The sequence below is a fragment of the Notolepis coatsorum genome (assembly GCF_963971535.1).
Source record: "Notolepis coatsorum genome assembly, contig: SCAFFOLD_177, whole genome shotgun sequence".
Lineage (NCBI taxonomy): Eukaryota > Metazoa > Chordata > Actinopteri > Aulopiformes > Paralepididae > Notolepis > Notolepis coatsorum.
In genome coordinates this window covers 280,046-294,407 of record NW_028171157.1, presented here as the reverse complement: position 1 = coordinate 294,407, position 14,362 = coordinate 280,046, and the positions used below count along the sequence as shown (strand labels likewise).

At 42.4% G+C, this 14,362-nt stretch overlaps 1 protein-coding gene across 1 annotated transcript in view; it reads right to left on the bottom strand.

Annotated features, from left to right (window-relative positions):
- Window positions 1-14,362, bottom strand: part of LOC311248332 (rho guanine nucleotide exchange factor TIAM1-like) — a gene marked incomplete at its 3' end in the record, with an annotated part of 54,321 nt that overhangs the window by 39,144 nt on the left and 815 nt on the right. The window contains exon 2 of the mRNA XM_084339233.1: window positions 2,056-2,286. Within this exon, the coding sequence (XP_084195359.1) occupies window positions 2,056-2,286 (231 nt within the window). The remainder of the gene's footprint in view (window positions 1-2,055; window positions 2,287-14,362) is intronic.

The window sequence follows — 14,362 nt, the reverse complement described above, 5'->3', positions numbered from 1 at the left end:
AGACTGGGTGTGAAGGGCATTAAGAGCTGTAGCTGTGTGTAAATCAACACATACATTACAAATACTTGGTCTCCCATATAGGCTGTTTATTAGGGGTGTAACGATGCATCGATTAATAGAAATGCATCGATTCTAATGTGACGATTCAACTGCATCGATTTGAATATGTTAGAATCGATTATAATCTAAATTAATTAAAAAAAATATATATATTATTATTTTTTTTATGTATTTTTTGTGTGTGTATTGTTTTTATTGGCCTATAGTCCATTCATGCTGAGTGAATCAGTTCCCCCAGCCACATTTGTGTATTCAACATTTTTTGGGGAATTAACTGATAGAAAATCCATCGAATCAAATCGAATCGAATCGTGGTCAAATGAAGAGATTTCATGATGCATTGAATCGTTGCCTGAATAATCGTAATCGAAATGAATCGTTGTGAGGTCGCATCGTTACACCCCTACTGTTTATATGTGAGAATATATGTCGGTAATACTTTCAACATACTGTATGAAATGATAACAATAGTGTTTTAGAAGACTCGTCTGAAATACACTGGTTTATGTTCTATCTATACAACTCTCCTTGGTGTGTCACCCCACCTCTCTACCTGTGTAGTTTGTTGACCCATTCTACAAATCTCATCATGCTGAAAATCCCCAAAACACAGTCTGCCGTGCCCACAGACTAGAACAATTTACCAACAAGTTTAAAACTGGACAATTTCATCTCCAAATCAGCTTTCAAACTGGACATTTAATACTGACACCTGCAACTGCTCCTAAACTACCGCATGCATCTGCCTGCCTGCTGTGGCTGTTTTATTTTACTCCGTTTGTCTTACCACCATGTTTTAACTTGTTTTAACTTGTCCTGGTTTAACTCTGTATTTATTTCACCCCCCTGCCCCCTGTCCCTCAACAGGCTGTGCCTTTTGCCAGGTCGCCATTTTAAATACGAATTTGTTCTTAATCACTTACATGGTTAAATAAAGGTTAAATAAAAAACTAAATAAAAATCTGAATGGTGAGCTGGTAGATCAGTGTCGAACGATATACAGGTATAAGAGGAAAACTATTGGGTTTTGGCTCCCCAACTTTGCAGCAGCGATAGCAATAAAACAGCAGTAGAAATACCAGTAAATTCCTTTCCACCCTGTTGCCACGTACAGTAGGAGGTAATGTGCCAGACAGCACAGCAAAATGCACCCAAAAACATTTTGGGATGATTATGATACTATTAATATCACAATATGTGTAGCTAGTTCATTGTGTATACACTTTTTCCTTGACGTTAGAGAGCCTATATAGATTTTTCTGGAACAGAACAATGTTGTGTTCATTCATAGTTAAAGACAGTAGAGGTTGAGTACTTTATTATCTAAAGATGGTGAGTTAGAGTGTTGTGTTCATTCATAGTTAAAGACAGCAGAGGTTGAGTACTTTATTATCTTAAGATGGTGAGTTAGAGTGTTGTGTTCATTCATAGTTAAAGACAGTAGAGGTTGAGTACTTTATTATCTAAAGATGGTGAGTTAGAGTGTTGTGTTCATTCATAGTTAAAGACAGCAGAGGTTGAGTACTTTATGATCTAAAGATGGTGAGTTAGAGTGTTGTGTTCATTCATAGTTAAAGACAGTAGAGGTTGAGTACTTTATGATCTAAAGATGGTAAGTTAGAGTGTTGTGTTCAGTCATAGTTAAAGACAGTAGAGGTTGAGTACTTTATGATCTAAAGATGGTGAGTTAGAGTGTTGTGTTCATTCATAGTTAAAGACAGTAGAGGTTGAGTACTTTATTATCTAAAGATGGTAAGTTAGAGTGTTGCGTTCATTCATAGTTAAAGACAGTAGAGGTTGAGTACTTTATTATCTAAAGATGGTAAGTTAGAGTGTTGCGTTCATTCATAGTTAAAGACAGTAGAGGTTGAGTACTTTATTATCTAAAGATGGTGAGTTAGAGTGTTGTGTTCTTTCATCGTCGTTCCACCCCTTTCGTTACATCTTGTCTTTCCAGTCATGTTGTCTAATGTAATATCACTGCACTGTACCGACCTTGACGTAGGTCCTCTCAGTCTCCACCAGCTCGTTGACCACTTTGCGGAGCTTGTCAGCGTGGGAGAGCTGCCTCTGGGCGGAGCTGGCGCCCCCTGCAGGCGGGAGGGCCGCCACAGGGCTGGGGGAGAGGGAGGACGAGGAGGACGAGGAGGAAGAGGACATGGGGCTCTGATCCAGGGGACTGATGTCATGGAGGCTGCGGCAGAATGCTGTGACCTGCTCTGTGCCCTGGAGAGAGAGAGGGGGGGGGGGGGGGGAGAGGGGGGGGGGGGGGAGAGAGAGAGAGAGAGAGGGGGGGGAGAGAGAGGGGGGGGGGAGAGAGAGAGGGAGAGAGAGAGAGAGAGAGAGAGAGAGAGAGAGAGAGAGAGAGAGAGAGAGGGGGGGGGAGAGATGGGGGGGGAGAGGGAGAGAGAGAGAGAGAGAGAGAGAGCGAGAGAGAGAGAGAGAGGAGAGAGGAGAGAGGGAGAGAGAGATAGACAGAGAGAGATAGAGAGGAGAGGGAGAGAGAGAGAGAGAGAGAGAGAGAGAAAGAGAAAGAATAAATTAATTCAAAAGGCAAGATGACTTTGAGTTTGACTGGTTGCATGATTCGTTGTGTTTATTCAGACACAATTATTACTATAATAAAACGTGATACTTGTGCCCTAATGATAAGGATAAGCGCCCCATGAAGAAACCCACTCCCCTTGCCACAAGGACTGAACATAACTAGCCACAGATTGAAGGTAGAATTATATAACATTATGACCGCACACACACACACACACACACACACACACACACACACACACACACACACACACACACACACACACACACACACACACACACACACACACACACACACACACACACACACACACACACAGCCCCACCTACAGCAAATACAGCAGCATCAGAACATACCATACATGAGCCGACACGCCACGTTAGAACCCACTGTGTGAGTCACGGAGAGCTGTGCACAGAACGCTGTCTGAACACTGGGTCATACATGATGATTGTCAATTCAAAAATAATTATAAAAAAAAAAAAAAAATTGTCAGTATGAAAGTCAAATGTGATCTGAATAGTGAGATCTTTTCTTTTTTTTTCTTTTAGTCTTTATTATTATTATTATTATTATTATCATCATCATTTAATTAGGTTGTACGCCGACCATCAAGTAATACTTTAGTTTAGTTTAGGAATAAGGGGGCAGGTAACTATAAGATTTATTCTTCTTCCTGCTCCTTTTGCCCATGGTATGGTATTTATGATTTTGTATATGAAAAACTCTATGATTGTATTGTTTCCATGTGGCAAATAAAACTCTGAATCTGAAATCTGAATCTGACATAATGGTTATTCATTATGCATTTGTATTATTATTAATAATAACATCAACAGCAATAATAATAGTAGTAGTAATAATAATAATAATAATAATAATAATAATAATAATAATAATAATAATAATAATAATAATAATAATAATAATAATAATAATAATAATAATAATAATGTATATTATATTACTGTTGTGTGTAAATTCCATAAAGTAAATATCCAGGGACACTATAAAATGAGTTAATAAAGGACAGATAAGATAGAAGTAATTTTCTTCCATCAGGCAAAAAAGAAAAAACGTAAAACGTGACCAGGGCGATATCTATAGTCTTGCTGAGACCTAAGGCTGCAACAACAGTGACAATTAATAGTACATCTTATCTTATCTTAACGACGACAGCAGCATACAAGATAGAAAGCAGCCTACATACACACGCACGCGCACACGCACACACGCACGCACACACACAGAAACGCACACACACACACACGCACACACACACACACACGCACGCACACACACAGAAACGCACACACACACACACGCACAAACTGACAGGATCAAGAGGATCTGTCAACATGCGCCTCTCCCTACCTGAAGCCTCGAGAGTGAACATGCGTGCGGGTGTGAGACAGAGACGGAGACGGAGACAGAATGTGCTCAGACGTCTCTCACTGAACGTGTGACTGCAGCGATAATGAACCTTTTCACAGTACAGGGCTGCATCCCTGATTCTCTTCTGGCTGTTCCGTTGCTGGGAACCTTCAGTAAACCAGTAGTAGAGGACCGTAATGTTCTTGGGGGAACATAGTTGACAAGAGGATTGGCAACGTAGCTTGTTCCTATTCCACTTAGTACTTTATATATAAGGAGGAGGGCCTTACAATCAATTCTAAACATTACCAGAAGCTAGTGCAGAGTAGCTAACACTGGACTGATGTGCTCTCTCCACTTGGTTCTATAGTTAATAGCCCAGAGTTTTGAATGAGCTGAAGTGGGGCTGGGCGATTAATCGAAATAAAATTGCGATCTCGATTCATAGACCTATGCAATCTCATTTCTAAATTATGACAATTTCTTTTATTAAAAAAAAAATTACTTAACTTTTTTAAATGATGACGATTCTGACTTGAGTTATTTTGTATGTTAATATCGCCTAATCTATGTTTTAAATTATGGCTATGTGTCTAATCTGCCCGTCGCATTATCAATGACCTATTTCCAGTCAACATTGTCAAAGCAGATTGTTTTTTTATCGGTTCATTTCCGTTTCATAGCATTTAGAAAACCCCTCGTTTTCACGAAAAAAAAGAGGATTCCATGATAATCGCTGATGTACTGTAATATTCTAGAACGTTGTCATTTGTTGGCCTATTTATGAATCGTTTTCAAATAAACGCTAGATTATCGATAGTATATGTGTGCGTATGCACGCTGGTGCCGCGCGCTGAAAATCGATTCTCTCAGTTCCTGATCGCTCTTAGAGTCAAACAGCCATATCACAAAAAAAATAAAAAGCTTATATCTCCGAGAAAACAGGGTCTGATTATCAAAAGACTGGTAACATAGATTCCTTACCTGAGATCAGATGGTATCCAAATGGATTATTCCAATTCCTGATCGCCATTCAAAAAAATGTATCCTTTTATTGATCCACTGCGTATACAGTAAAAACACATAATCCCCGCTGCTCTGAGGGTCCAGCATGAAGCTGATCGACCCCGGTTACATGAGTGAGAAGTAAAATGTGGAGTCCGGGTCTTTTTTTCTCATTCATTTTCACTGAGTCCAATCCAAAAGGGTGAATTACCATCTGGGAGACGATAGGGGGCGCTTTTTTCACATCTGAGCGCCCCGGGTGGCTGATTTTCCAACGGTAGACTCGGTTGATGAAATATGAATTCAGATCGCTAATAAATAATAAAAAAAAAATAGAGAAAAAACGAATATTCTCGTTATGGGCATTCAACCCGCGGGGGGTAAACCCGAGAAACTCGGGTTGGGCATCCAAAGTGTTAAGAGAGAGTGCAATAAATGATTTGATTGAAAAAATAAGAATCGTGTGAGAGAATCGTGATCTCAATTCTTAGAGAGAAAAAAATCGTGATTCACATTTGAGCAAAGAATCGCCCCCTAAGCTGAAGTCTCTCCGTGTGTTTTGTCCCGGGAGGCCAGTAAAGAGTGCGTTACAGTAGTCAAGTCAGCTTGACATAAAGGCATGGTTTCCTCACACAGAATAGAGATAGCGTTATAGTCTGTTTACTTTTCTGATAACTACTGTACATCACTGCATAACTCATACCAGCTTAATATTTGGTTGTTAGTGATACTCTGTAGTATGCACCCAATTCGAGGCAATAGCCGCATTTTGCCATGTTATTTAGAGCCTGCAGAATAATGAAAGACCCTCACCACCCCAACAACAGCCTGTTCATGCTGCTGCGGTCCGGCAGACGCCTGCGAACACCAGCTACTAGGACAGAGAGACTTCGGCTCAGCTTCTTCCCCCAGGCCATCAGAGCCCTGAACACTGAACTCTCCACGCACAAGCACACATGAGCACACACACGACACACACACTGTACACGCTCACACACTAGCAGCCACTTTAACATGAGCAGGCACACACTCATGCTGCTGCACACGCCCACACTTATGGCCACTAAGGAAAGGTCACTTTAAGAATAGTATAGTATAACTTGAGATTGTATAAATTAGCATGTACAGAAAGACACTACCAAAGGACCTAGCATGTCCTCCATGCTCTGTAAATAACTTATGTACATATACTGATATGCCCTAATATGTTACTTGTTTATTGCACAATGTTACTTGTTTATTGCACAATGTTGTTCTATTGGATTCTATTATATGTTATTGCACATCGTTGCAGGCAAGACCACCCGCATTTCATTGTATACTTGTATGCCGTGACAAATAAAACTCTTGACTTGACTTGACTATTTTACCATGGTCAAAGGTGCATTTATATAGCAGCTTTTATCCAAAACGCTTTACAATTTGTTCCTCACATTTTACACATTCACTCACACATTCACACCCCGACGGCGGAGGCGACCGTGCAAGGTGCCAACCTGCACATCGGAAGCAGTTAGGGGGTTAAGTGTCTTGCTCAAGGACACTTTGACACGCTGCCCGGGAGGAGCTGGAATCGAACCGCGAACCGCGAACCTCTGGATTATCAGACGACTGCTCTACCTCCTGAGCCACTGTCGCCCCTACTACTACTACTAATTTCATCACAGAGATGTCCCGGTTTGTTACAAATCTTTGCCCTCTTGGGCGGAGGTGTTTAGCAGGCTGTTTTCCAGAGGCTGTGATCTACAGGCGTGGAGACAGCTCTGCGTAGGAGGGTGCCAAACACCGGAGGCAGGAGGTAAACTTTGATGTCATTTCTCTCAGTTTCAGTCCGTGTGCGTGTACTGCTGCTGTTGTTGGGCAGTATTGACGTGACACATGAAAAGAGTCTGTAGCACAGAATACATGAGTAATACAACTCTCACCGATGGTCATATTTTCGGTATTTGGTCATTATAGAAAAGTCTTTATTATATGCCTTATGTCTTTATGCTATACACTTTCAATTTTGACGGAGAGATACAGTTTAACACAAACGTTTCTAAAGATATTAATGTTTCTCTGCATATGTTCACGCCGCCAAACAAAGTAGCCTACTGGGTCCGTTGTCTCGGAATGGATTTGGTAGCTGGCATTTCTGCGCGTCTGTCTCCGACACCTGAGACCGAAAGTATTCAGCCCCTCCCCTCACGACACAACTGTAGTTCTTTAGACAGAGAGGGAAAGTATACAGCCGGACAAGTTAACAATAATTAACACATTTACAAGTCGTATTAAGTTTTGCAAATAAGGAAACGGATAGAGAACTTTTCAAATATAGCGGCACGGTGGTGTAGTGGTTAACTGGTTAAGTGGTTAAGTGGTTAACTCACAGCAAGAAGGTCCAGGGTTCGATTCCCGCTTGGGGACCAGGTTTCCATGATGCCAGGTACCCAGGTGGGGCATCTCCCAGGCCTTTCTGTGTGGAGTTTGCATGTTCTCCCCCTCTGTGCTCGCAAGGGTCCCCCCCCCCCCCCCCCCCCGATAAGAGAAACCCAATGGAAAAACATGCACAACAACAGATCGCAGAAAGCACTCAAGATGGGCAATATCTCAATTTTGACCTATTTCTGAATCGTGCAACGTTTTTCGTCATTTCTGGAGAATCTTCTCTGCCGGCACAATCCTACCTAAACCTGGGGGAGACAGTGGCTCGGGAGGTAGAACAGTCGTCTGGTAATCCAGAGGTTCCCGGTTCGATTCCCGCTCCTCCCGGGCAGCGCGTCGAAGTGTCCTTGAGCAAGACACTTAACGCCCTAATGGCTCCTGATGAGCAGGTTGGCACCTTGCATGGTCGCCTCCGCCGTCGGTGTGTGAATGGGTAAAATGTGAGGAACAAATTGTAAAGCGCTACAGTATATAAATCCAGCCATTTACCATTTTAGACCGTCACATATTATTGGTTAATTGTCATATTATTATAAAAAAAAACCCGGTTCAGTGCTCCGCTCACGGACTGCTTGTGATGTTTCAGAACTATTTCCTCAATCGACTTTAGTCCCACAATCTCTGTGTCTGTCGAGTGTGTTTAATTGTTGTCATCAGTAATGATCCAGTGCGTCTGTTACTGACGGTGAGAGCAGAGCGGTGGTTCTACTGCGCTCATGGGCTGTCACTGGTAATGCCACGGCCTGTCTGCCTGTTCCTTAATGTCAAGCAAGCAGTGCAAGAATGTGGAAGCATTCTACCGTAGTGGCGTGCGGTAATGCGCCTTTCATTTTCCTTCGCCCAGCGCCCAGGTGCGTGCGTGCGCCGGCGTGCTCGCGCGAGGTGCCCGCGCATGCGCATGAGATCCCGCCTTGGTTCGACACGAGCGGAGCTCAATATATATAAGTCACCGCCCCTTATTCAGTATCCAGAAATAGCTCAATGGGCAAGACTGCATGGCTGTGGATCCTACAGCTCGTTTGCTGGCGAGTTCGAATCCCATCAAATTTTTTTTTTTTAACGTGATTTTTTTTTAACGTGTATTCTTTCGCCGGTTAAGGTTAGGCATGGTTAAGGTTAAGGTTAAGGTTAGGCATTGTTTCGGAGTTGGTTAAGGTTAGAACGGTTAAGTTTAGGCGCTGTTAAGGAGCTGGTTAAGGTTAGAGTTTGTCAAAGAGAATGGCAATATTCTTTCTATGGTTAAGGTTAGGCATGGTTAAGGTTAAGGTTAAGGTTAGGCATTGTTTCAAAGTTGGTTAAGGTTAGAACGGTTAAGTTTAGGCGCTGTTAAGGAGCTGGTTAAGGTTAGAGTTTGTCAAAGAGAATGGCAATAGACAGCCTATTTCCGCGCGACAGCTCCCAAAGCGGGCCTGAAAAGAAAGGCGCTTTACCGTAGTGGCGTGCGGTGACGAATGCTTCCGCATTTTTGCACTGCTTGCTTGTCATTATGCTACACGCGGCCTGTCTACTATAGTGGGGCTGCTGGAGCCGTGCACTGGTTTCCATTGTGTGTATTCAAACCAGTTCTGCCACCCTGGGAACACGAACACACACACACATAGTATAGCTCTGGCCTACTTATACACCTGCATATAACCCATATTACTCTGTATGATAGCATGTACATTAATGCTGTATACAGTATATATATATTTATTCTTACTGTGTGTATATATATATATATATATATATATATATATATATATATATATATATATATATATATATATATATATATATATATATATCTGTCTGTACATACCTGCATAATATAATCCTTTTTACTAGGGATGTCCGATATTATCGGCCTACCGATATATATTTTTTTTTAAATCATTTTTTACATTTATTTAACCTTTATTTACCCAGGCAAGCAAGTAAGAACAAATTCTTATTTTATTTATTGTCAAAAGTATGCATAATGTTGTGTTAATTCCACACCAACAGATATGTAATGTTAATTACCTGAAATTATTCAGTTTTTGGGGGGGGGGGGGAACCCTGCATATATCGGTATCGGTTGATATCGGTATCGGAAATTAAGAGTTGGACAATATCGGTATCGGTAAAAAAGCCAATATCGAACATCCCTACTTTTTACATATCTGTAGATACTATATCTATATCTGTACATATCCCTTACCTACTCTTACTAGTTACGCTGCTGGCCAGTATGACTTACTACCATAGTGTCTTTATACCTGTATCACTGTACATATTATATTACAACTCTGTACATCTGAACACTACACCCAGTAGTACTACTTTATATATTTTATACCTAGTTTAATCACCTGTACATTGTATATTAATTTACTATTGCACTTTACTGTTACATTTGCACTCTGGTTGGATGCCCAACCTCTTTTCATTGTACTGTACTTGTGCTGCATGATGACAATACATTTAGAATCGAATCTAATATACAAATTTAATGTACAATCCGTGAGATGAAATGTGCTACAACTCTTACCAGATAAGGATGTACAAAATGAGAGTGAGTGAGTGAGTGAGTGAGTGAGTGAGTGAGTGAGTGAGTGAGTGAGTGAGTGAGTGAGTGAGTGAGTGAGTGAGTGAGTGAGTGAGTGAGTGAGTGAGTGAGTGAGTGAGTGAGTGAGTGAGTGAGTGAGTGAGTGAGTGGGTGAGTGAGTGAGTGGGTGAGTGAGTGAGTGAGTGAGTGAGTAAGTCAAGTCAAGTCAGTTTTATTTGTATAGCACATTTCCAGGCAGCGGTAGCTGACACCAAAGTGCTTCACAAGCAGGTTGATAAAAACAAATTAGTGTGAGGCAAGGTATAAGATTAAAAGAAATAAATAAAAAAAAAAAAAAAAAAACACGGCAAAGCAATGAAAGCAACAAAACAAACAATATGGTGCAAGATATGAGATTAAAAACATAATAAAGCAATGAAAGTAATAAAAACTGGTAGGACACAGTAAAACAAAGAGGATAGAAGGGTCAGGGGTCTAGTGGTAGTTAAGTAGGGGGGAAGGCCAAGGAGAACAGGTAGGTTTTCAAGAGTGATTTAAAAGCCTGTACGGTCTGGGCAGTCCGTACGCTGAGGGGGAGGCTGTTCCACAGTCTAGGCGCTGCGGTGGAGAAAGCTCTGTCTCCCCTAGTTTTGAGCCTGGTTCTGGGTACCACCAATAGCATCTGGTCAGCTGATCTGAGGGATCGGTGGGGGGTGTGGCGGTGCAGGAGCTCGGACAGATAGGAGGGAGCCGTGCCATTTAATGATTTAAAAACATTTAGTGCTAATTTAAAATCGATCCTGAAGCTAATAGGCAGCCAGTGGAGCGAGGCCAAAACTGGGCTGATGTGTTCGTATTTTCTTGTTTTAGTGAGGAGGCGCGCGGCTGCGTTCTGCACCAGTTGTAGGCGGCGGAGGAGGGACTTGTCAATGCCAGTGTACAGAGCATTGCAGTAGTCGAGGCGGGTGGTGACAAAGGCATGTATCACCGTCTCTAGGTTACTTTGGGAGAGGTATGCCTTTGTCTTCGCCAGGAGTCTAAGGTGATAGAAGCTATTTTTTACTACGGCGCTGACCTGTCTATCGAATTTAAAATTACTGTCGAAGATGACCCCGAGGTTCCTTCCTCAGTGAGTAAGTGAGTGAGTGAGTGAGTGAGTGAGTGAGTGAGTGGGTGAGTGAGTGGGTGAGTGAGTGAGTGTGTAAATATGAATATGAAACACAAAGGACCATGTTCTCCAAGCTGTCTGTCTTCCACCTATTGGACTAATAATTCCACAGTGCAGACACTAAAGCCAGTCAACCGTATGAACTATGAGCGATCCGTCTGCACGCCGAATTATGTCTCGCACAACCACTGGCTTGTAGCACATTCAGAGCTACCTGGTGGTGAGGGATGCATCAGACCACACTGCACTTACTGTACAGAAGTACACACACACACACACACACACACACACACACACACACACACACACACATACACGCACACCTGGCCTGGACGTTAGCGAGCACCTATTTCAACCAAGTCAACGGAAAGCCATGGAAACATGTACACAGTGGTGGAAGAAGTACACAAGTAGAAACACCCAGATAAATGAGTACTCTAGTCCAGTGTTTCGCGGATCAGTTTTTATTGGGTCGCCAATCATTTCTTTTTTTATTATTATTTTTTAGCTGTAGATGTGTTGATTCAGTTTGGCACCACATACGTATGTGAATCTGGGTTTTCTACTCTAGCATACCTGAAAAACAAATGCAGAAACAGACTAAATGCTCAGCATGACCTCAGAATAGCACTTTCAAAAACCAAGCCCAGAATAGATCTGCTGGTTGAAAACGTCAACCAGCCACATACCTCTCATTAGATTTCATTGTGCCATAGATGAAATATTATACCCCTTCTAGCATGATGTCAGGTCAGTAGAATTTTTTAATAAGTCAGTACAAATAAATCAGAATGTTGCTCAATGTTGGGGTTTAAGGTTGAGGGACGGAGGGGGGGGGGGGGGGGGGGGTAAGAAATGGAGAGTTGAAAAAGGGGTGAGAAATAGAAAGGATAGTAGAACATGTTTGTTTTTAAAAGTGTTTATAAAAGTGTTACAAAATTGTATGTACATATGTTATGAGGTGGTGAGCAACTTAACATTACACTCAGCAAATTAGATTATTGCTGTGATGTACTTTTATAATTAAATAAATACATTTCATATACATTTCAAATTCATGGTTTGTTGTGTTCTTTATCAGTAGTTTATAAATGTATGTTATGGCAATTCATTCTTTTTTTTTATCCACTTTTTCTCCTTATTTTTCAATTTTTCTCCCATCCCAATTTCGCCTCCCCTCAATTCTCCCCTCCCCTGTCTCGAACGTTGCTAGACTATGCCTCCCACTGGTCGGCTGCAGTGAGGATAGAAGCCTTGCATCACGTGTCCCCTCCGGTACACAAGGAGGCAGTTGTTGCATCTTTTCACCAGACAGCGTGATCTCTCAGTGGCGAGGAGTAACGCATGGAAGGCTCACGCTGTCCCCGATACTTCCTGTTTCCGCTGTACAGGCGCCACCCAACCGACCTGTAGGAGTCGCTGTCCACAACGTCCGATCCCCACCCACCGGCTTTCCCACCCTCTAACACTGCCAATATGTGTTAGTGCAACGACTGGCCAAGCCGGTAGCAACGCCGAGAGCTGGGCTCGATACCAGCATCTCCTGCGTTAGTGGCGAGTGCCTTGCCCACTGCGCCACTCAGCCGCCATGTTATGGCAATTCATGATGTATTTTTGTAAGTTTGGGTCCCGGGGAAACACCAAATTTCTCTTTTGGGTCTCGAGCTGAAAAAGTTTGGGAACCCCTGAACTAGTCAAAGTAAAAGTCCTCCATTAAAATTCTACTTAAGTAGAAGTAGAGACGTATTTGATATTGAATGTACTTAAGTAAAAGTAAAAGTACGCATTCTACATAGCGTTTGTGTATTCCAGTGTTTGGGAGCGTTCATCCTCCATCCATTGATCTCTAAAGGTTATGTTAAAGTGGTATGTGGTCCAGTTATGCTGCTCTGATTAAAGGTCATGTTAAAGTGGTACAGTATGTGGTCCAGTTATGCTGCTCTGATTAAAGGTCATGTTAAAGTGGTACAGTATGTGGTCCAGTTATGCTGCTCTGATTAAAGGTCATGTTAAAGTGGTATGTGGTCCAGTTATGCTGCTCTGATTAAAGGTTATGTTAAAGTGGTATGTGGTCCAGTTATGCTGCTCTGATGAAAGGTTATGTTAAAGTGGTATGTGGTCCAGTTATGCTGCTCTGATTATGTCCTCTTGATGTTGACAGGCTTCAAATGTGAAAGTGGATTTTTCGTGGATTTTAGGAGGAGACAGCAGGAGACACACACACCACTGAGGATAAACGGGGCTACCGTGGACAGGGTAAGCAGCTTCAAGTACCTGGGGGTCCACATCTCAGAGGACCTGACATGGACAACACACATAGACTCAGTCGTAAAGAAGGCGAAGCAGCGCCTCTACCACCTGAGACAGTTAAGGAAGTTCAGAGTATCTGGGAAGATACTCCAGTCCTTCTACTCCGGAGCTGTAGAGAGCATCTTGACTGGAAACATCACTGCCTGGTATGGAAACAGCACGGCACAGGACAAGAAGGCCCTACAGAGAGTGGTGCGCTCAGCCGAGCGTACCACGGGTATTGCACTACCAACCCTGCAGGTCCTATACAACAAGAGGTGCAAATCCAGAGCCTGCAGGATAATGAAAGACCCTCACCACCCCAACAACAGCCTGTTCATGCTGCTGCGGTCAGGCAAACGCCTGCGAGCACCAGTAACGAGGACAGAGAGACTTACAGTAGGCTCAGCTTCTTCCCCCAGGCCATCAGAGCCTTGAACACTGAACTCTCCACGCACAAGCACACATGAGCACACACACAACACACACACTGTACACGCTCACACACTAGCAGCCACTTTAGCATGAGCACACACACACTCATGCTGCACACGCTCACACTATGGACACTTTACAGAAGGAAAGATCACATTAAGAATAGTATAGCTTGAGATCGTATAATATAGCATTGTATAGCAGTGTACATAAAGACCCAATGCCTCATCCGTAGCTAACAGTGTACTGCACTGCCACAGGACCTGTGGCATGCTCTGTAAATAGCTCATGTACAGATACCGATATGCCTACTTTGTTTAATTGTTTATTGTCGCTCTATTGGTTGGACTCTTATATTATTACTTGTATTATGCACATCGTTGCGGGCGAGACACCCCGCATTTCACTGTATACCTGTATGCCATGACAAATAAAACTCTTGTATCTTGTATCTTATATAATCTTCATAAATTGTTGCCATGTGTTCTATGCAAAGTAGAAAGTACAAGTAGCTTGAAATTGTACTTAAGTACAGTACTTAAATACA